Source organism: Taudactylus pleione, unplaced genomic scaffold, assembly GCF_031769625.1.
Source record: "Taudactylus pleione unplaced genomic scaffold, aTauple2 ptg000479l, whole genome shotgun sequence".
Classification (NCBI taxonomy): Eukaryota; Metazoa; Chordata; class Amphibia; order Anura; family Myobatrachidae; genus Taudactylus; species Taudactylus pleione.
In genome coordinates, this window is record NW_028284881.1 from 2,091,923 (window position 1) to 2,114,685 (window position 22,763).

The window sequence follows — 22,763 nt, forward strand, 5'->3', positions numbered from 1 at the left end:
AAACTGGTGAAAGATCCAAATTTGACCACATCTATGCCTGAAACCGAATCTGAAGCATGGCTGAGTTATTTGTCTATCGTTCAAAATTTTTTAGGCAATCACAAGGCAGACAACTATCATGAATTAGTCCACAACATGCTAAAATGTTTTGAGAAAGTAGGTGCCAACATGAGTATTAAAGTACATTTTTTGTACAGCCATTAGATCACTTCCTGTCCAATCTAGGAGATTTAAGCAAAGAACAGGGTGAACAGTTCCACCAGGATATCAGGTAATGGAAGAAAGATATCAAGGAAGGTGGGATCCTTACATTATGGCCGATTTAATATTGGAGTCTGCAGAGGGACTGCCCGCAACAAGACTACAAAAGAAAACCCTACAAAAAAACGGTTCTCATAGCTTCCTTACACTTATAAAAAGACAAAGGATAATTACATACATAACATTTTAGAAATCAAATCAAAAAATCTTTAACTATTCTTTAACATTGTTTAATTTAATTTCTCAAATTTTAAAGATAAATGCATATCTCAAAAACTAGAGCCAATTGAAAACTAAGCATGGCATATTCATGATCAGGAGTACAACATTTAGGAAAACAGACTCTTAAATCTCTGGCAACAGATTGATTGTTCCCCAGTGTAATTAAACATCTACATCAACACCTCCTAACACATCACCTGCTTAGGGCACATATAGATGGACATTTATTATTAGCAGAGCTTTTACAGAGAATATTTGGCCATTCACATCAGTCCCTGTCCCAATGGAGCTTACAATCTATATTCTCTACCACATGTATACACACCAGGGTTTATTTTTGTCAGGAGCCAATTGACCTACCAGAATATATTTGAATTGTGGGAGTAAACTGAGGTACCTGGAGGAAACCCATGCAAGCACTGGGAGAATATACAAACTCCACACAGTTGGGTTTGATTCCCAACATGTACCTAAAGCAGCCCATGCATGGTGCAATTTTCAGTTGGTAAGATAATTAGTGCGATTGCCCTTGAAATTCTACATACGATGTGGTCAAGTGGTGTACGATTGATCGATATGATCCCCATATGTATCACAATGTGCAAGATAGATCGCAATCTTACGGTTTTGCAGTAAGATCTACGATCCAGCGGCGGGGACGCGCATCGTAAATGACCAAAAACTCACTGTGCACTATTGATTGGAATCATGCAAAAGAAAAAAAAAAAAACCGTATCGTGTATAGGCCGTATAGACCTCAGTGGTGTGAGGCAGTAATGCTAACTATTACTCCAACTGTTCTGCCCCATTATTATTACACATTCCTAAAACTTATCATCTATACCTCTGATCAAGAATATAAAATTATTTTAACAAACACTAACACTTTAAAGTGTGATATACTATAAGAATAATGAATTACATTGTACTCTAAGCTGCAGAGAATCCCTTAACTTATGTTCTGCTTATAGGAGGAGAAGCTGAAAACCTATGGGAGTCTGGAAATCTCATTTTAACACTGACAAATAAGAATGTTGCTGTAGAGCAGTGGTTCTCAAACTCTGTTCTCAGGACCCCACACAAGTCACCCAGCAGGTGCACAGGTGTATTCATTGCTCACTGACAAATTTAAAAATATCCACAGGTGGCGTTAATTATTTTACTTGTGATTCTGTGAGGAGACCTGGAAAACATGCACTGTTTGGGGGTCCTGAGGACAGAGTTTAAGAACCTGTGCTGTAGAGGATAATGAACTGAACAATACTGCGGGGTCTATTCAGCAAGAGTGACGATGTTGCCCAGAATATTATCGGGCAACATAGTCACGAGATTTTATCAATTATGATAAAATATTGCTGCATAGCTTCCATATTTTGAGCAGGGACATCGGTTCCGGTAACACGCTGTCCCTGCGATGTCACAGAAGGGATTGTTTTCGTGATTCTTAAAACAATCCCTTCTGTTTGTTCCTCTGCACATGCTCAGTCATGCGCTCGGGAACCGTCTCAGTCCCTGCTTGCGGTGACCGCTAATGGGGTAAGTACAGCTCCAGCCTCCCGAAATTGATTGGCATTTGTATACAGGCTTTATACTAGCCAGTGTACATGTATATTTGTGCTTTTATACTTAACATTTATATACAAATGTTAAATAGAATCACACATAAATATACATGTATACAGGCTAGTATAAATTTCGTCAGGTTTAACAGGCTCTAGAGTGACTTGCCTGCCGCCGATCATCGGGAAGCAGGAACGGAGACTGGGCGGGCTTACAAGATGCTACAGGGACTTATGGGAAAAACTTCCCTCTGTCCCTGCAATTTTCAGGCTATTTAAGTATTTTCTTCACATAACGCCATTCTGAAATGACATTATATAAAGGAAATATTTGAGTGATTCAACTCTTTTTGCTTTGCTGAATAGCAAAAAGTGTTAAAGCACTGTAGAGATCAATGGCTGATCCCTACAGTGCAGTATTCAGCGTGATGGGAATAAATGGAGAAGATAATTGTGTTATCTTCTCCATCCCCATTGTTGAATAGGGGATTTACATAAAAAATACAGAAATCATAGTTCCCGTATTTTTCATGTAAAAAAATCAATGCTGAATAGACTCCTGTATGTCCATAAATATAGAAATAGTTCTGCTTACGCATGAAAAATGTCTTTAGTACATGCTGCCATATTTTGTCCAACTGTCCCATATCCACTTTGATCAATGTATTATGCAGCAATTTTGCCGCTGCAGACTTTGTACCTACCTGACTTTATATCAAATGTAAGTTAGTTTTCCCAACGCCTACAATTTAAAGCGCTTGCACCATGAAATTTGAACATTATAACAGCTGCCAGACAACAAAAGCTGACTACATAGAATCCATTTAGTTGATGATGACATATTAATAAACAGCTCTTAAAAATATTAATTTTAAAAAGTTTATTTTTGAAATTTAGATGAACTTAAGGCAGTGTCTTTTTTTTTTTCCCCCTTCCCTACATGCCACTGTATTACTTTAAGTGCTGCGGTCAATTTAACAGTGGAGGAGAGCATGTCCATCTGCTTTGTTTTATAGACCACAGATTTAAGATCCTATATATTGTTTTAAAGGTCAGGTAAACAAGAATGCAAATTTCCCATGTAAATAACTGTCTTAACATTTGAGTGGATATAATCTTGACTGTCGCTCATTGGTCCTGGGTGCTCCCCCCATCCACAATCCATTAGGAGCAATGTGAAAACCGCACAGGCCTGGTGGGCTGCTACTTCAGTTCCAATAAAATGTGAGTTACTAGCAAGAGTCAAAATATGATACACTGAGACAATACACACACATACTGCTACTTCTGCCTACCTAGAGGAAGGACCACATATGCAACTATCCTTTGATTCCAACAGAGCAAAACATCTATTTGTGGGGACATGCATGTTTTCTCTTTTTAATCAAGTTTTGTATTAGGAAAAAATTATCATTTTTTTTATTGTAAAGGATTTGTCCTGGATCAGTGTTTCACTGCAGTTCTATATGACACATTCACCTAATTGTAAGGTATGTAGAACGTATTCTTTTTGCACTGTACATGTGACATTTCATATACTCCTAATCTAGGGATTAAGGGACCTATTTATCAGGGAGTTTTTTTTCCCCATAAAATTATGCAGAAACAGCACTGATACAATTTGTGCAAAGTACTAATACCTAATGCAGGAGACTATACATAAATCTCCAGCAGACGACTAATTAGCACTGCAGATCACAGTCCAAATTATCAATAGGGACTACAATCTGATTCCCATGTACCAAACGCCAAAAAACTAAGCTTTTCAGAGTTCTGCCCTGCTGGTTTACATTATCCTAAGCTGGCATAAACCTTTTATGCCTATTGAAGCATTGGCGCCGGAGAGGTTTGGTGTCACGGAGCAGGGCTGTAGCAATAACATCCTGTGCTGGGAGCTTCCCTGCAGCGCCCAGCAGGAGGGACATGACATGGAGTCACACCTCAAAGATGGCACATCAGGGGGCATGATCTTGCAGGTATGAGGCCACATCCCCTTTCACGCCATGCGCTGCAGTGGGTGTCGTCTATGTTTCCAATCCCTCTCCGGTGGCTGACATGGTGCACATGCACAGTGTCAGATTCCTCCAGAAGAGTCTTTCATAAATATGAAAAAGACTCCTCAAAAATGCCAGGGATGTAACTCACAGGGACAGTGGTTATCACTTCTGCTGTCTATGCAAGTCACCTTTAGTACATAGGGGGAACATTTTTGTAAAATAAAAAAAAAAAATTAAAAAGTCCATTGTGAGATGGACTGTTGATAATCATAGGACTGCCACACTTATTAATAGGCCCCTAACTCATTTAATTTAAAAAAAAAAAAAAAAGCCCATTTCCAATAAATATGATTCTATCTCTTCTTAGTACCATAGTCAGCTTTCTGCTTTATAGTCTTCCCCACATTTTATAACTTCCCCAAAAAGTGCATCTTTTGTGCATAGTACAGCTGGATTGGTTACACTATTCCACAGATTGTCATGGGGAGTGTTTTAACATGGGAGTACATTAAAGGACCTTGCGTTTTGTATCACCATGACCCTAATAGTACTACCAGGAATACAAATTTGTACACAAGTGCCCCCACCCTACTAGTTAACAAGGGGTATTTGTACATCCCTTATACACCTATGTTCCTGCAAGGGAATCTGTAGAACATGCTCTGTTTGAGGGTAAAGATCAGTCATGGTTGCATAATCTGCTGTTGTGAAATACGGTTTTAAATACACTTTCCACAAAAGTTCTTGGCTAGATCAACCTAACGGCATGGGCCAGGAGTAATTGCCAACAATTGTAAACGGTCTGGAATATACAAAAAAAAACAATACAACTACCATGAGCCAGTTATCCAACAGAAAATGAAGAACAGTGTAGTTTGATAAAACCTGGGTAGCTGCAGACGTGGTATATTCCAACACCTTTCATGTACTCTTACTACTCTCTGTTAGTACATATGTTTGTGATGGGAATCAAAACGCAGGAATATTTTCGCTGTCAGCACAAACTGTTCCTTCCATTAGTAGGTGGGTTATACACTTATGGTTACAATTAATTTTTCTTCCAACGCTGCCAGCTGACATAAGGAGTATTGCTATGTGCCTCTTCTACTTGGGCAAGATAGGTCAGTTCATTCCTGGTGAGAGTATACTAGGCTTAACTTGTGTTGGGAGCCAATAGCTACTTGTGGTCCAGCAATTTTATACCAATAATCTTCAGCATTTTGGGTGTACTCTCTCAGAAACTGCTTTTTTGTAATCTAAGAAGCTTCTCATAAAAAAGGGCTTCGGAACATGGTCCAGGATAAAAACAGCACGTTGACTGTCTTGCAGGTTGGGAGTTGATGGCTATTTGATAGATCCACAGCTTACTGAACACTATGGTTGCATCTGTTTCATTATGCTGTCAGCATGCAGAGTGCCAACTTTATACGTGTCTCAACAGGAGAAGAGGAATGGATTGGAAAATACTCCATAGTTAAAATGAAATCTATTTACAATAAAAGTCACAGTCCAGGGCAGTGTCAGGATGTACCAGAGTAAATCACCTGATACGGAAAGTCTCAGAGCAGCAGACAGTTCCTGCTTTTCTTTTTCATCTTTTGTTCTTTTTTCATACCATTCAGTGCAATCAGTGTCGCTTCTCTAAAAACATTGTCAACATTTTCCTGAAACTTGGCTGAACATTCAAGGTAGTCCTCAGCTTGTATAGTTTTGCATGTTGCTTCTCCCTGCAGGGTAAGGGCAGGTAATCATTTACAGATCATGTTGGAATGTGAATGATCGTTCACATTATCTTATACATTGTTAGAACAACATCTAATAACTGATGAATATTTATAAGAAATTAAACCACTAAATATACATTAACAGTACCAACAAACATAACAATATGGCCGTTCATCCTTATACCAAACAACCATATCAATAAACCTCTTATACAAGTAAATGGAAGCCATGGGGCATATTCAATAGGCTGTGAGAATAGCAAAAAGCCCACACATGCGAGGCTTTTCCTGCAGGTGCGGGTTTTTTGCTATTCTATTAGGTGCGTGTTTTGTTTTAAAACATGCGCAGAGAGATTTTTATTTACGCAACTCCTGAGCAAGCGTGATTTTTCTTAAAATCGTTGATTTTAGGAGAAATCACCGGGACTTGCTCTGACACCCCGGCGGCATCCCCCCTGAGGACTAATTAAGCAATTGGAAGTATCCAATTAGCTTAATTAGTCCTTACTTACCTTCTGCATCTTCTTCATCCAGCGTCGGAAGCCGGGGCCTCTGCAGCAGCTGTGAGTATTTCAGTATGTGTGCTGTATGTATGTGTGTATGTGTATGAGTGTTGTGTGCGTGTGTCCCAGTGTCAGTGTGCCCCCCCCCAGTCTCACTGTGGTCCCCCCTGGAATAGGCGCTGGGAGAACTACATCTCCCAGCAGCCCTTGCCCCTCCCAACATTCCCCTTAGACTCCCAGAAGCCCCGCTCCAGTAAGAAAAGAGAGGGGAAGCCACTGGAAGCTGTGGAGAACCCTGCGCAGGTAAGTTTTTTTTTTTTTTTTTTTTATAATTAATTTTAGGCGGTGCAAGGTTTTCAATGATGAAAACCCCGCAACCACTATTTTTTAAATTGAATCCTGCAGGGATCGGGAGCGTGCATACCCGCGGAATTCTGAAATTGGGCGCGAGGGGCGTGAGGATTTAGCCTCGCTAAACCTCGCGCCTAATTGAATATGCCCCCAAGTGTCTGAATATGAAGGACCACAATGTCCTGTGCAATGATCTCCCACATGTGGCAATCTGGCCCATTATTAGACCTGGTTTTCCACCTTAAGCAATCAAATTGATAAATCACCAAAGCACATATACTACAATAGTGGATCAATTTGGTTAAAATTATCTACCCATCTTATCCTTGGGACACTACAGAGTTCTCGGCTTTCTTTGTACTACATCAGGATGCCCCAGGAAAAGGGGTGTTATTACTGGTTATTGTGTTAACACATATTCCCATCAATGTGACTATTGTGAAGGGGAAGTTGCTGGCTGCTTTTCTCATGCACAGATTTTGGGGAAGTTGCAGCAGCCGGCAAACTAGTTCTCTTTATGCCTTAAGAAACAAAATATATTTATTACATGAGCTCTCTCTCACACTTCAGGTTTCATAAGGGCTGTGATTCAGGTTACCTGAAATCCTGATGTTTTTAACTAAGGGGGCGATTGGATTTAGAGCAATATGAATAACCCCAGGAAGGAGTTCCTGAAGCTATTCAATTGACTGCGTTGTTAAGTCCAACTTCATCCACTTAAATTGGAGAACGCTGGTTACCGCACCTCAAGGTGGATGTTAAGTTGCGGTAACCGCCGTTCTCCGACTAAAGTGCCGGCTGCGAGGCTGTTAGCACCACCGGAAAAAAAGAATCACGGCCAGCACTTAATTTGATATGTGACACTTCTATATCTGTGTGCGACAGAGTCTGTATACGGAACTTTGTGTGGAAAAAGCTGTGGCCGCTGCGTCGTAGTACTTCATATGCTGATTCAGAGACTCGGTCGCACAAATATATACAAATTATATATTAATCAGCACAGGCTCCTAGTGAGTCCGCATCACTTTGCAACTTAGGCGCACTTTCGGCAAAGAAACGCCCGGCGCTAGCAGAGTCACACGGAACCTGGCGCTCCGAGAGGGGCTGTTTGACGCGACTGCAGCAAAGATGTGGGAGGACACATGTAGACGGAAGATAATGGCCTTTGTCTTAACTAATACGATCCATTGATCACACATGAATCATTCACACTTTAAAACAGACAAAAGCATTTCAATGGAGTAGTAAATTCTGAATCATACATATGACATTTTACAATTACATTTCATATGTTCCTGCAATGTTTTTACAAGAATAGTTCATTGTATAGAACACTGTTCCTTAAACTAATACTACCTTTATTTGCTTATAAAGCACAGATCCTGGATTATGGGAGTTGTAAGAGTCAGGATTTAAGTCTAATGTTTGTAGCTTGGTCTCCCTTGCATGTCCCTAGTCTATTTATGGTGTTTTCTGCTAGTATGATGTTACAGCACAGGTCCTCAAACTCGGTCCTCAGAGCCCCATACAGTGCATGTTTTCCAGGTCTCCTCACAGAATCACAAGTGAAATAATTAGATCCACCTGTGGATATTTTAAAATGCGTCAGCGAGTAATGAATATACCTGTGCACCTGCTGGGTGACCTAGAAAACTTGAACTTGGGAGATGTGAGTGCTTAGCATGGGAAATGATTTGGGAGCCGAGAGTGATGAGCAATGGTATCGAGGGAGATGGGTTCCAGCAATGATGGGTGATTATTGCTGGTTTTTGATAAGCGCATAAAATAACAAAGTAGTATATTTACAAATATATCCACCCAACTTTGTGGGGATTTTATTATTATTATTTAATTTTTACATTTTCATTTATTGAAGCAAAAACACCATAAATAAATTAAGATATCAACATAGAAGTCAAGCATAAGAAAGGAAAACAGTACATGCAGTGTTGAATAGTATACAATAAACACCTTCCAGCACATGTCCACGGGCCTTTACGTTATACAAGAGTTCATATAGCCAGAAATGCATATAAACTAACTTAAATATGAACATTTATGAAAAACACAAATGAAAAAAAATAAAATAAAAATAATAAGTTAAAAATGAAAGAAAGAATGTCTGGCGCTCACCCACCAGGCAATATAATACGAGGATCACCCAAAAGAATTTTAGTTTCATACCACTGGGTCAGACGCATGCTATGATAAATCTGGGTTTGTGTTGAAGTTGGCAAAGTTGCAATAAAACTTTCCCAAGTGTCAAAGAATGAAGAAGCCTCTGTCCCTTCAGAAAAATGCCCAGAACAGCCACTCAGGAGTAAATGGCACAAAATTGACCAAGTGGGTTTCAGCCTCACGTCTTAGCCTCCTCCAGAAACCTTGAACTACCGGACAATCCCACAGACAATAATAAAGGTCAGCTTCCTCCCTGGTACAACTAGGGCGATTTTTTTATTATTTATGAGAGAGTCTTAAACATGCTTTTTGTTATCAAATGTGACTTTTTCCAGTATTATCCCTGCTTTATGCCATTCAGTTAATTTACATTAAATCATTTTTTTTATGATTTTACCAAATAAAGAACACAAGTCTATAACATAAAAAGTCACGTGTTGCAAACTTTTTACTGCCAAATTCAGGGCAATTAACAAAAAATAAATAAAAAAATCACCCTACTTCGTTCATGTTGTAAATTGTTGACTAGTGTCGTTCTGGTGGCATAGTTGTGTAATAGAATGACAGTCTCCTACTGACACATGGTAGAGAAGGGAAGCCTTAGTTTTCCTATCACTAGGAAGCACTTCAGCTATTACTGTTCACAAAGCCGTAGCCCTCTGACGTGTTTACTGTCTGGTACAAGAGCATGGCATTCTGAATACCTGTCTGGTAAAACACTTCATAAGGCCTTTCTAAAGCTAGTACCTTATAAGTGCTACATTACCCCATGATATAAAGTGTTTCTCCAAGTCCGAGGACTGCCCCTTGTCTAGAATACACCATTCACTACCAGTTTCCCTGTTCTAATTACTGTACCTGGAAGTACGTGATTGGTTCCAGCTGAGAAGATTTAAGTTTGCGCAAGCGTTCTTTATCCATGCGCAGATCTGTTTTACAGCCGATCAGCACTATAGGCACTCCTTGGCAGAAGTGATGCACTTCAGGATACCACTGAAAGACAAGGTATAACAAGGGGTAAATGTCATGTCGTGTCATGAAATAGCCCCTTTCCATCCATTAATAAATCCTGATTTCCCAATTACTAAAAACATATAGTAAGTGTAACGCATATTTCCTACCATGTGTGTAGACCACAGCAGCAACTCTATTACAAATGTCAGAGTTTTTTTTAGTTCACTGTACATAAAACTAAATCACACATTTCGAAAATGTTGACCGCACATTTGGTAGTTTCACATAATTCCTAATAAAAATAATTGGTGGGAAATTTAGTTATTGACAGACACCAGGCCTTTTACATTTGGGATAATAAATGAGGCGTCAAACATGCTAAAGAAGTTTATTTGATTACATTTTCATAGTAGAATCATGCACAGCCTGCAGGCTTTGCCCTCATTATATGCGGCCATCTTGTGGGAGCCCCAGACAGGGTCGCCACTATGGTGGTGGTCATTTTTTCTCTCTTCCTCAAAGATTTTTCTTTACCATTTTTTTCTACATCTGTCACTGGGGAAAGGGTGGGAATTACTCCTCAAGGCGGAACTCAGACACATGCATGTGACAGACAGCCTGGAGGCCAATCAAATGAGCTGCTAGGCATCTGCCTTTGCAGAGAAGTGGCTGCGGAGCTCTCATTCTCAATGAAGTAATCATTATATTACAAGACTGACACAAAGTGCTGTCCCGCTCACTGCTCTAGTTCTACTCCGGCAGACATACTTAACTGGGCTAGAACCTGTGGCTCAACCTATTTTTTTATATGGAGCTCCACATTTCATCATTATTAAAGTTTTGATACAGTACATTGTATTATGGAATAAACCAAAATGTTCAGATAATGTAGCAATGTTTTTTATTGAAATAAAAAGAATTACAGAGTTATTAATTGCCTTCTAAAGAAAACTGTCTGGTTTCTGTTGTATTGTAGATAATTTATATATTCATTTTTATTATTTTTATTTTATTTCATTTATTTTTTATTTTTCATTTTTATTATATTATATTATATTTCAAATACCTAAATGTAATAACTTTACACTATTTTAGCACTTCACACAGTAACACTGAATAATATATGGTTATCACCATAATTCTAAGATGATCATTTTGTTTGTATGCAGAACACTCACATATAATTACATATTATATATTGTATATTATATATATGTATAATGGATCACAAAATAACATTTTAGTTCACAACGATTTATTTGATTAGCATTTATATTGAAACCCATGTAATAAGATATACTTGATCCATGCCATAGAGGATAGATTGGAGATGTCTTACTAGGAAGTACATAGTGTGTGATCATTTATCCATTAACTAAACCTGAATAGACTCAATACTGAGCACCATAGGAAGGTCATGTGACCAATTTTCGAGTATTAATACTGTTTCTCAATCGAATATATGCAGAAGTCAACTTTAAAATTAATATAATCCATCTGCGAAACCTTGAATAATAGAATCTTTGACAGTCCTTATCTTCCTCCTATAATAAGAAAATAAATATCGCTCGCTGAGATTGATTGCTTTAGTCTGGCAATCATCATGCAGATAGGAGAGCGATTGAGGATCCCTTGAACACTACGTCACCAGCCCTAACATCACCTCAAGCCTGAGAGGGCGGGGCTTGGTGACGCGTCGAGACATGATAGGAGGATGGGGATTGATTGACATTCCACTTACCAATAACACACTCGTGGGTATAAATAGACAGTTCCGGTAAGCGGCTTGGCTTACCTTGACAAAGCTCATAAGCGAAACGCGGCGTCGGTATGCAGCATACCCTGTCACCACTAACTATGAAATATGGTAGTTTCTCTACTGCTCTCTAAAGAATACCCGAGAGGGTTTGTTTGTATTCGTGTGCAAAAGCAGAGACTACCACTGCATTATTAAACTGTAAACTCTGCTCTACTTTTCTCCAGATACCCAGGAGGGTCTGATAATATCTATATGAAAAGCAGGGAAATTAGGACTCGTATTGTTTAACAACCAACAATCTGCATATTTATTTCCCATGAGCATCTCTATGAAAATAAAATCTGTCACATTTAATATGATGTAATTTAATACAAAACTTTCTATAAGTGGGATATATACGATGTAGCAGCACAGGAGAGACACCTGATCTATTACTAAACATACATGATATTGTGATTGGTGTAATTATAAAAGCAATCAAACAATATCACTCAATAACTATCTATTCCATTCATCTGTATAAAAAAATAGAACTGAATGGTCTGGTGTAAAGCACAGCAATTATTTATGATTGGCATTTATTATTACCAATCACAGTGAATGAAATATGTGCGTATTTATTTGCTAATAAATGCCAGATCCCTTATCAAAATACACATGGTAATGTGATTGCTGTAATTATAGAAGCAATTACATAATATTATCTAATAACTACCAACTTTATTTATTTATGTAAAAATAGAACTGAATGATCTGGTGTAAATCACAATAACTGTTCATGTTTGGTATTTACCATTGCCCATCACAGGGAATAAAACGTGTGTGTATTTACTTGCTAATAAAGGCAAGCAAGAGAGTCCCGTGTTCTATAACTGGGCTTATTCAATGCATACTTGCCTACCCTCCCGATTTGGTCGGGAGCCGCTCCCGACCTCCCGGGATGGCAGGCAAGTCTCCCGGCTGCCGCGGATCCCTCCTTTCCCACCGCAATAACGTGTAAAAATCACGGCAGCGAAGGGGGGCGGTGACGCGATTCGCGTCATTTTGGCACCGCCCCCTGCATCACACTGCCTGTAATATTGGCAGTGTGTAGCGGGGTCAAAATGACGCGCTCGCGTGGCCCCGTCCCGCCCGCAAAAACTTGTCATCTGGCCGGCCCCCCCCTGTTTGCTGGCCACGCCCCCCCCCCCCCCATCACCATCGTGACCATCGCGACCATCGAAACTGCGAGCCGGAGCCTGCGGTTGAGGTTTTCAACCGCAAGCCCCGGAGTGATTTTGGCTCTATCAGAGCCAAAATCACTCCCACTGACATCACTAGTGATGTCAGTGGGCCGGCTTCTGACGGTAGGCGTTCCCTTGGGAACGCCCCCGTCAGGGAGGCACGCCCACCAAAGGGGGCGTGCTGTCAATCAACATCGACAGCACGCCCCCTTTGATCAAACACAACGAGCGAAGGACTTTCCTTCGCTCGTCGCGTCTGGCGCATGCGCACGACGGAGCTCCCGCCGTCGTGCGCATGCGCAGTGTACAACATCGACCCACTTGCGAGCGGACAGCCGCTTGCGAGTGGGTCTGAATCAGGCCCATTGTCCCTTATTGAGAGGTACAATGTTTTTCTGGTGCGACTAGATAACCCCTTTTTGTGTACGATTCCCTATAGATTAATTTTCCAAACTTCATCCATAGCTGTGTGGTTAATGTGTGGTATTTGACTAACCCAGGTCAAAGATCTACCTTCATTGTAACATATGGCAGCCTGCATACCTTACTGCAGTCTCAACAATACACACCCTGTCTGTTTTCCTGCAGATATTTATTAGTTTTAGCATTGATAAGGCATTTATTATCATCCTACCAAGTGTACCATTAAAAATAAAAACTTCTGAGAGATAGCCCTGTTAGCACATACAGCATCTACATGTAAACTTGTTATTGTGGCAATTGCACCTCCTTAGGTGAGGTCAGACACTGTTTACCTGAGTTTACATTTTTTTTTAAATTATATATATATATATATATATATATATATATATTTTTTTTTTTAAACAGAGTATACCATAAAAATAGCAATATCTATGGTATACTGTAGTGATGACCATCGATGGCTGTACCATCAATGGCTATTTTTTTTTTTCCAACCATCGATGGTTTAAAGCAAACTATGGTTAACCAACGATAGTTTGCACCACTCGATGGTCACCAGAGTCGGGTGTACGGCGGGTCTTGGGCTGATAGAAGCCAGGGGGTGGAGCTTAGCAGACAGGGAGCAGTAAAAAAAAAAAATGGATCAAGGTCATCCATCAATGGCAGAGAACCAGTGGTTTTCTGCCATCGATGGCAAAAGTAGTTGACATCGGTCATTGATGTTTTGAAAACATCAATGGTTGACATTGGCCAATAACCATCAATATTTTTAAAACATCGATGGTCATCACTACCGCCGGGTCACATCACACATACAGGTCGGGGAGGGAGGCCAGCGCTGAAGGTCTCGGCGGCTGCAGAGAGAAGCATCCGCCGGGTAGTTTGACAGATGAGGGCCGGGTGGTGTGGAATGTCCCGCAGGTTGCTTCTATCTGCAGCCGCCAGGTGATCACAAATTGGGGTGGGAGCGGCGCTCATAGTCCCGGCGGCTGGAGGGTGGGGGGGATACCGGGCTGGCTGATCACTGTGCCCAGCAGTGATCAGCAGAGCCTTGGGGGGGCCAGGAGGTCCCTCAGACTGGCAGCTATAGGAAGATTGACGCCCACAGGGTGTTTCTGACTAGTCGAATCAGATGCGACCATGTCAGGCAAGTGGTTAAAGAACTGTGTGTAGTTACAATCAGTAAGACTTATTACAGTACACATTTAAAATACAAAACATCAAATAATTATTGATAATTATTTGCAGGTGAAAGGCATCATAAGTGACACGCAGAGGCCGATGCACAATACCCGCTGTGTTCTCAAATTAACTATGCAACAAAGAGAAACGCAATCTTACCTTTATTAATACATTGTCAAAACTGGTCGGGTTTGTGACATCATAGCAGATTAAAACCAAGTGAACTTCTTGATAAGAAAGAGGACGCAGTCTGTCATAATCTTCCTGTCCTGTGATGGAAGAGGGCACATATTACATGATATTATACATGTGATGGGAAATGACTGTTCTCTCATACAAACACAATTGTGTACAGTTTACCTTTGATGTGTATGAACACAGCAACATTTTAGTGCAGATCAGTAAGATCATTAATGAATATCTGAAGCATGGATGAGAGGATACCATCAACTATCTGTAGGTTTTACAGCATGTTAGGTAACTTCACTTATAGGAGCTGAAATCAGATGCGGACCCATCTGCAACTTTATGCAAATGCCCTTCCCTGGTGTATATCCGAGTGTCTGACTGTGCAAGGACAGACGCAGGCGGTCAGTGTCCGTAGGTGATGAAATACCAGACGCTACCACTGACACTTGCACAGCCATCCGTCCGTGTATGGCTTCCTATGTGAGCGTTGAGTGTCTGTATACACAACCAATATCACCATCACACCCATAACACGTACCATCCCCATGTGTGCGCTAAGCCACCTGCCAGTCAGCGCCCAGCACTTTTCCGATACTGCGCAACTTGATCACAATAGCGCCGTTGTGCGTACCCACTGTGTGACGCAGGCACCGCAGGAGTTTAGAGGTTCACGCACAGTAGCAAAAAATTGTACAACTATACGACATTGGCCTTGTGTGCGGCTCTGAACCAGGCCCATGGTGTTATGTATGCTGCCAAAGAGTCCAACCTCGGTACGTAGTATCCTTGTTTTATTTTGTCATTACATTTGTATCACATCCTGTCCTCCTGCAGCATTTGCTTACTAATGTACTGTATAGATGTGGCCTCTTTGAAGATGGCAGGTGGGCTGTAGTGTGACATTACAGGGTTAGAGGGTACCGTGAAGGAGCCTGAGCTATGCAGTATCTGGGGAAAGCAGTGGCAGGGAGTTGGTCCCAGTACATCTTATTTCTCCAGCAGTTGTAGATATACAAGTTCTGACATTCCTTTAGACCAGGGATGGGGAACCTCCGTCCCGCAGGATCATTTCATCAGGCCCGGACGGCTGTGGCTTTCTCCCCCTCGGCGGCAGTCCCCTTTAGCAGCAGCAGAGACAGCGCAGCGGGCGTCCCCCTCAGTGGCAGCAGAGACAGCGCATTGGGGCTGTGTACAGGGCTGTCATCAGTGGGGCCAGGCTGGTTACATCAGTGCTGGACTGAGAGGACCCCAGGGCTGCCCTTCCACCTTGCCTGTCAGACGACCATAGGGACTGCCCCTCCAGACTCTGCCGGCGACATACAGACAACCTCTCCCTCGTCTTGGCTGCCGGAGCCCACAGAAGTAAATGTGATGGTGGCACATCTGCCTTTGTATTCAGTGTATTGTGATTCAGGGGACAGTCAGTGCCAGGCAGGCTGGGAGCGTACACATTGCAAAAGTGTTACTATCCAGTCACTGGATAACAGTGTGTGATAACAGTTATTAAAAGTGGCGTGACCTCCTGCAAATGGGGTGAGTTAATTAAATTTTTGACCAAATATAGCAGGCTAATTTCTAAGTTGATAATTTTGTATGGCCCCTGACTGATGTTATAAATATCCAAATGGCCCTTGGCAGAAAAAAAGGGTTCCCCATCCTGCTTTAGACATAAGTATAATGCTGGGTTGGGTCGGGAAGCCGCTGTAGGTATCGTGACCGTCGGTCATGCTGACTACATCCCATCACGCTACCTGATCTATAGTATGCTGTCTGCACCCCTCCTTGCCCCAGATATCACACTGCCACATCACAAGTGGTCAGAAGAATCCTCCCAAACACATATTAATACCTATTTTTTAAACAAGGGAATGGGGTTTATATGTATTAAGTTAATTTAAAATATATTGAAGTTAGAGATATGGGTACGTTTATTGTACCAACATGTTATTGACCAGTCTGGGAGCTGGTTCTTTAAATAGCAGGTGAGTATACATTGCCATTCTCACTGGCAGGCAGCACAGGCTGTGTAGCTCGGGGGGCTGGTAATACAATTTTATAGGGGGCAGCTAAGCAGATTCTTGGATTTTTCCTGCCCCTATTATCTTATTTAGCAAACAAGGCCCCTGCAATAGGAAACAGAACGGTCAGAAATAAAACTAGACAATAGTACTTCAGTGGGGTAAATAAAAGGGAATAAATATAAATATATATATTCTTCTGGCTTTCTGGAATGGAGTGTGCTTGTAACCCACCTAAGCCTGAGGGAGAGAGAAATAAGAAACAGGAAATTCCAAAAAAACTAAAATGATGTTCTGGGGTCATTTTGTAACCAGTTTTACAACATTGTTATTCCTTATTTTCCCAGTCCATTGCTTCAGCACAACTATACTCTAAAGTAAACAGGGTTTATTCTAATTGTTTTACAGGAGCCCTGAAGCTAGAGCCAACCTGCGTGTCCCCATTTCACAAAAAACACACATGTATATAGGCTGTAAGCTCCATCATGACAGTAACTGATGTGCATGTATAAATTAGCCATATAAAGTGCTGCACCACATGTAGAATGTGCGATTGTATGCCTATGCTGATCCCGGTCTACCATCGAAAGCACCTACAATGGGCACGAGAGCGTCAGAACTGCATCATGGAGCAATGGAAGAAAGTGGCCTGGTCTTATGAATCACATTTTCTTTAATCATATGGACGGGCAGGTGAGTGAGAGTCGTTTACCTGGGGACGAGATGGCACCAGGATGCACTATGGGAAGTACTGACATTCATGTGCATGTTACTTTGCCTTTTACCATCTACAAAAACATTGTTGCAGACTAAGTACACCCCTTCATTGCAACAGTATTCCCTGATGGTAGTGGCCTCTTTCAGCAGGATAATTCCAGAAGGACAAGGCAGAATAAAAATTGGCAATGCATGGAAGAATGCCGACAACACTAATTCAGTTATAGTAATTGTAGCTGTAATTTCTCTTTGCTATTAGAATTGCCAGGCCAGCCATGACATTTAAAAAAACACAAGCTGCATAGAAGAGCATTTAGGAAATTATTTTGTCAAAAAATATAATGTAGCAATTATTAGTTTCAGTAGAGTATTATGCCTTTATGTAATGCAAAAAGCATCCTTTAGTCTGAAACCTTCATCTATACGCAAAGTACACATGCTATACTACAACCAGTTCACATGTATGCTGCATGCGTGTAATCGAACTGCAGTACAACCTGCTGTGTTGTTCATATACATCAGCTATACAGTAGCAGGAAAATAACCAAATCAAGGATCTCTATGAGACTTTACATTTATACTTTGATGCATCAAAAGAATCAGGCATATATTTACATTTGTATTCAAACGTATAAAATCATTTAAACACATTTTCTGCAACACAGGAAGTATGGAAACTTGCCTCTTTGTTCTAAAATAGATTTGCTTTACAAAATAAGTTTCTATCACACAAATTGGGTTTGTAGAGAAGAAAATTTAAATAATTTCAACTGGACAGAAATGTGTGACAGAGAGAGGAGACCCTGTTCTGCTGCAGAGGGGGGCGCTGCTGGCAGCTAAAGTTCACCAACTGCTTTAATTGCAAGTCTTTTTGGTATATTTTGCACATACCTGAGTATGTAAGAAATAAAAAAAATATATTACTGTATTTTAAATCTATGCATGGGTATTTATTATCATTTGTTAGCCAGGTGTATATATATAGGTTAGCCATAGATTTATTGTGTGTATCATCTGTGTAAATGACATGTGTATTAACGGTGTTCATTTAATATGTATACAATATGTTTGCTTGTGTTACCTATGACTTGTATTAAATTTATATTCCTGTAAAGATCCATGTACTGCTGTCCTGAAGAGAGTTTCCCCTCATCAGAGATGTGGAGGACAAGACGTTGGAATATAAAGTGTGGCTGCTAGATTTAGCCTTTATAAAACGGGCTCCTCAGCTTTGTTGAACAAAACTAACGTAAATCAGAATTTTTAAAAAAGACAAACATGCTGAAAAGACTGTGCGGCCATACATCTACGGTCCGATTCCCATTTCTGCTGACGCCAATCACAAACACCCATCGCTTAACATCGATGATCAGTAATCAGTCAGAGAAATTCAACATATTATAGATCTCAAACTCGCCAATTCCCACCATTTTCGGATCAGAATCGGGGAATAGAGATTGTCCGACATATTGTCGGCAGAACGGGGAATTGCCCAGACTCAGGCTTCTGAAATCTCTTAAACCAAAATTAAAACTGGTTTGCGATTTCAAAACTTTGTTATGGTATATGGAACCGAAGCAAAAGCTAAAATAAGCCATCGACAAGCTTTTCCTGGACGTTTACCTGTTACAACATTCTTGTGATGTGGATACTGAAATTGATGACACTTATGAGAATAGAAGGGTACCCTGCGCACTGGATGCTGGTAGTGTGGCGGGGAGTGCTGCAGGTAGTGAGGTCGCCCTGATCTAATAGGAGAATAGTATAGCTAGTCTACTGCGCTCAACCACTATCTGTGGCATGTGTGAGTGTAATTAAACGTCTGATGAGAACTGGAATAGGTGAATAGTATCTTTATTGGGTAATGTTATACAACATATATATGTGTTCACTGACAAGCAATGTATACAATGTTACAACCCTGTTTTATAGCAACATATCAGGGTGTGAGGAACAATGGGGGTAAAAAAGTTTCCACAGTGGATACAGAACTGAACAATGGTGATCTCTGGTCTGTGGTTTAAACCAGTTCCTCTAGTATAGGAGAATGTCACTGAATCTTCACAGAGCTGCTGGGCATCTGTGTGCCTTATAGTTTCTGTGTATGTGTCGTGGTAAGTATTCTCTCCAGGCGGACGAATGGTGGTCGCTACCAGGAGGGTAGAGTAAAGTTTAAACAGTACCTTAATAGTGTGCAGCAAGCGACGTCTCACTTATCTGCTGTGCGTTCTACCTGGTCCTGTGGTGCTGCAAGACATGCAGCGGTGGACGGCAGTGTCGCCAATCAGGTGTGTATGTGCCGTCTGTGTGTCACCAATCAGGTGTGTATGTGCCGTCTGGTACAGAGTTTCAGCGGGTTCACTTCTCAGGCGGAGATGCTGCCGGCGGTTCTCTTTGTGGGGATCACAGTCAGGGCTTCGATCCGGTGAGTGTGTCCACTTTTCGGGTGGTGCTCGCCGCGGCCATCTGACTTGTGATTAGCAGAAAGCGTTTCCAATAGGAAGCGCTTCTGCTATAACGGTGGGATGATAATTCACATGCAGTGGGACTGGGGGGGGATTACAGGGGGAGTGGAGGATTTTACTGGGGGGTAAAAACCGCCACGGGTACCATGTATTAAAAGCATCTGGAGCCACATATTTTGTGAGACAACATTCTCATGTGTGAAAATAATTGATTCAAAATACCATTTATCTAACTGAGCACCTGAATGTCTGGTGTTAGGTAGCAACACCTGTGCAATGCAAGACCTCGCAATTATATAAACACACACACACAAACATAGAATTGCGCACACAAAGCATAATATTCAAAAATAGGTGCTCAGTCATAATATAGTATTCAAACAAGCCCCATCCATGGCATGGACAACCAGAAAGACCAGCACACAAAATAGCATATAATTATATATTAGGTCCAAAGAGTATCAAAAAACATATTCCATCACAAAAAATTATTAAGTGTCTATTGCAAAATAGGAATGGTGGGCAAAGTAAAAGATGCAGGTGGCTGGACTGCTGTTTCTGTGTTAGATGACCTCTTGAGGAACAAAAACAGAAGTAAAACAAGGCTGAGTATTTACAGATAGACAGGTAAGGGGGCCCTGCTTGTATGCTTACAATCTATAGGGTAACAGGAGTTTAATACATGTTGTTAATTGCTACATATTTTATATTGAGAGAGCCTGATCACAAGGGTAAAAACCTTTTGGGTGGCTATGTGAGCCAATCACACATAGATAAACTCAAGTCCACATCTTCTACACTTATAATGTGACAATAGTATTATAGGGATGTTGTGAGCAGTATGCAAAGTCACAAGCTGCAATTCGCAGGGAATAAGAATGGAACGGAGGAGCGCTAGGAAAAATAATTTTAGGGTTAATGTGTTTAGTAATGATCATGTCTCTTTAAATCCTCTCTCTCACCAGAAAAGGACCCAAAGCATAGTTCACTGCTAATAGCAGACTAGAGACCTCGCCCACCCTGACTGGCCTCGCATAATTACCACTGTGGTTTACTTGTCCTTCAAGGTTTGTGCTTCACAGATGTACAGGAATTTTAAGCAGTACTTATATCCAAACACTTGAACACGAGTCAGCTAGAGAGGTGGAGAAAGTAAAAAATCTATTTGGTTTCTAACCAATAAATGTGTCCACATTTCAGGTACTACATTAAGCTTCTATACAAATGATTTCTAACGTTTTGCCTGGTCTCCCTTGGTCCCGGTTTCTGGTATTCTTTTCCCTCATCTCCCCCTACTTCTTCTGTCTACCCGTTAACAGTTGATACTTATTTGGGTAATGATTTTGTATGATCTGTAGTACACTTTTTTCAATAAAATGTAATGGAGTTAAAAATAAGTTTTCTTCCATAACTAGCTGCACATTTCTGGTAATTATTACCTAATCACTTCGCTGCTGGGGGTGTTCTCACTCCAGTCGCCACTTTTTGCAAAACAGAGGGGGGGGGTGTGTGTTTGTGTCGATAGAAGTAAGGGGGGGGGTTTGAAGTTAATACACAGAGGTGTGAGGGGGTGTTGCATTTACCCAAGCCAAGACCATTGGGACTTACAGGGTTGCCGTTGTACAGTTGTCTAGGAATGGCCATCAACCATTGATTCAAAATCACTGATTGTTTATAGACTATGTCGAATGCTTTTGACATCGATGGGGGAGAACCAGATGGTTTCCCTCCATCGATGTCCAAGCATAACAATGTTTTTTTTTTTTATTTTACAAGGTGCCAAAACACAGAATAGCCCCGCACCAGCACCCGTGAAGCCCCACTCCCATTTTCTGACAGGTCCCCTACGGGCCAGTCAGTTAAAAAACAGGGATGACCATCGGTTGCTGAAACCATCTATGGTCATCTATAGAACAGTTTGTTGCCATTAATGGCTACTTGCTATTTTGTCATCGATGGTAACACCACCGATGGCCATCCCTACAACGGTCACTAGAATGCCTTGTTTGTCGTACAGCCAGGGCTGCCAACAGAAATTGTGGGGCCCGGGAAAGACAAAATAGACAGGACTTCCCCCTTCCCATACAGTACAGAAACAGCCATAGGATAGAGCGGGCTGCAGCCGATGGCAGGTACGGCTAGTACCACCCACAGGCAATCCCGCCCTGTGCTGCCTCACACCCCTCCTTATGTCCCAGTATATCAATATGCAACTGCAGCTTATGTGCCTGGTTTGCTGCTGCTAGATGCCAATGATATGCCTCCAAACAGATGTATAACACACACACACACTATCTATCTATATATTATATATATATATATATATATATATTAGTTTGAGTAAGTCTATATATGTGAGTAAACAGTCCGCCTCTCCAGCCCTGCACTCTGACGTTTCCAGTCCCCTTCTACCTCACTCTCTGCAGCCCAGCCCTGCCTCAGCCAGGCAGCATATGAATCTTCGTACATTTTGTTCCATGCAGCTGCAGCTCCGCTCTGCTTCAGTGGCATCCGGTGACGTCATGGCGCTACACGTACTAAATAAGCAACTTTATTGTACATCGACAAAGGGTTGATACTAGATCCTATGTGGAGAAAGGACCTCTGTGACGTATCAACCATGTGACCGCTGCAGGAGGGCTGAACCGCTCCTGTGTTATCATCCACGTGGGCATAGAGGGGGAATAAATGTGCCCGCAGCATGGCGAGCCCACGAGGGGACACTTTTGGTCACCCGTTAGAATCCCCGCCCCTCCCCCTTTGATGCTGGGTCACATGGGTGTGATGTCACATGTCCATTAGAGCTCTCTAGTCTAGACCTAACCATTGGCAGAGGGGGCAGTCAGGCACCTTATTCATGGCGGGCAAGGCAGTAGCGGCGGGTTGGGGGGTGGACCATCCGGGGGCCCCATTAATTTGCAGTAGGCGGGCGTTGGACAGGAGGCCCCTTTCACTTGCACTGGCAGTAGTGGCGGGCAGATGGTAGGAGAGGGCCAGGTCCCCCCTTCTCTGTCGGGAGTGCCCAGCCCCGGGACAGT

The 22,763-nt window shown here is 41.6% G+C and overlaps 1 protein-coding gene across 1 annotated transcript in view; it reads right to left on the bottom strand.

Annotated features, from left to right (window-relative positions):
- Window positions 1-495: 495 nt before the first annotated feature.
- RHOF (ras homolog family member F, filopodia associated) overlaps window positions 496-22,763 on the bottom strand; it is a 61,684-nt gene continuing 39,416 nt past the window's right edge. Inside the window, exons 3-5 of the mRNA XM_088449158.1 lie at window positions 14,496-14,605; window positions 9,654-9,788; window positions 496-5,766 (exon numbers count right to left, since the gene is read on the bottom strand). Of these exons, the coding sequence (XP_088305284.1) occupies window positions 5,599-5,766; window positions 9,654-9,788; window positions 14,496-14,605 (413 nt within the window). The 3' untranslated portion in view covers window positions 496-5,598. The remainder of the gene's footprint in view (window positions 5,767-9,653; window positions 9,789-14,495; window positions 14,606-22,763) is intronic.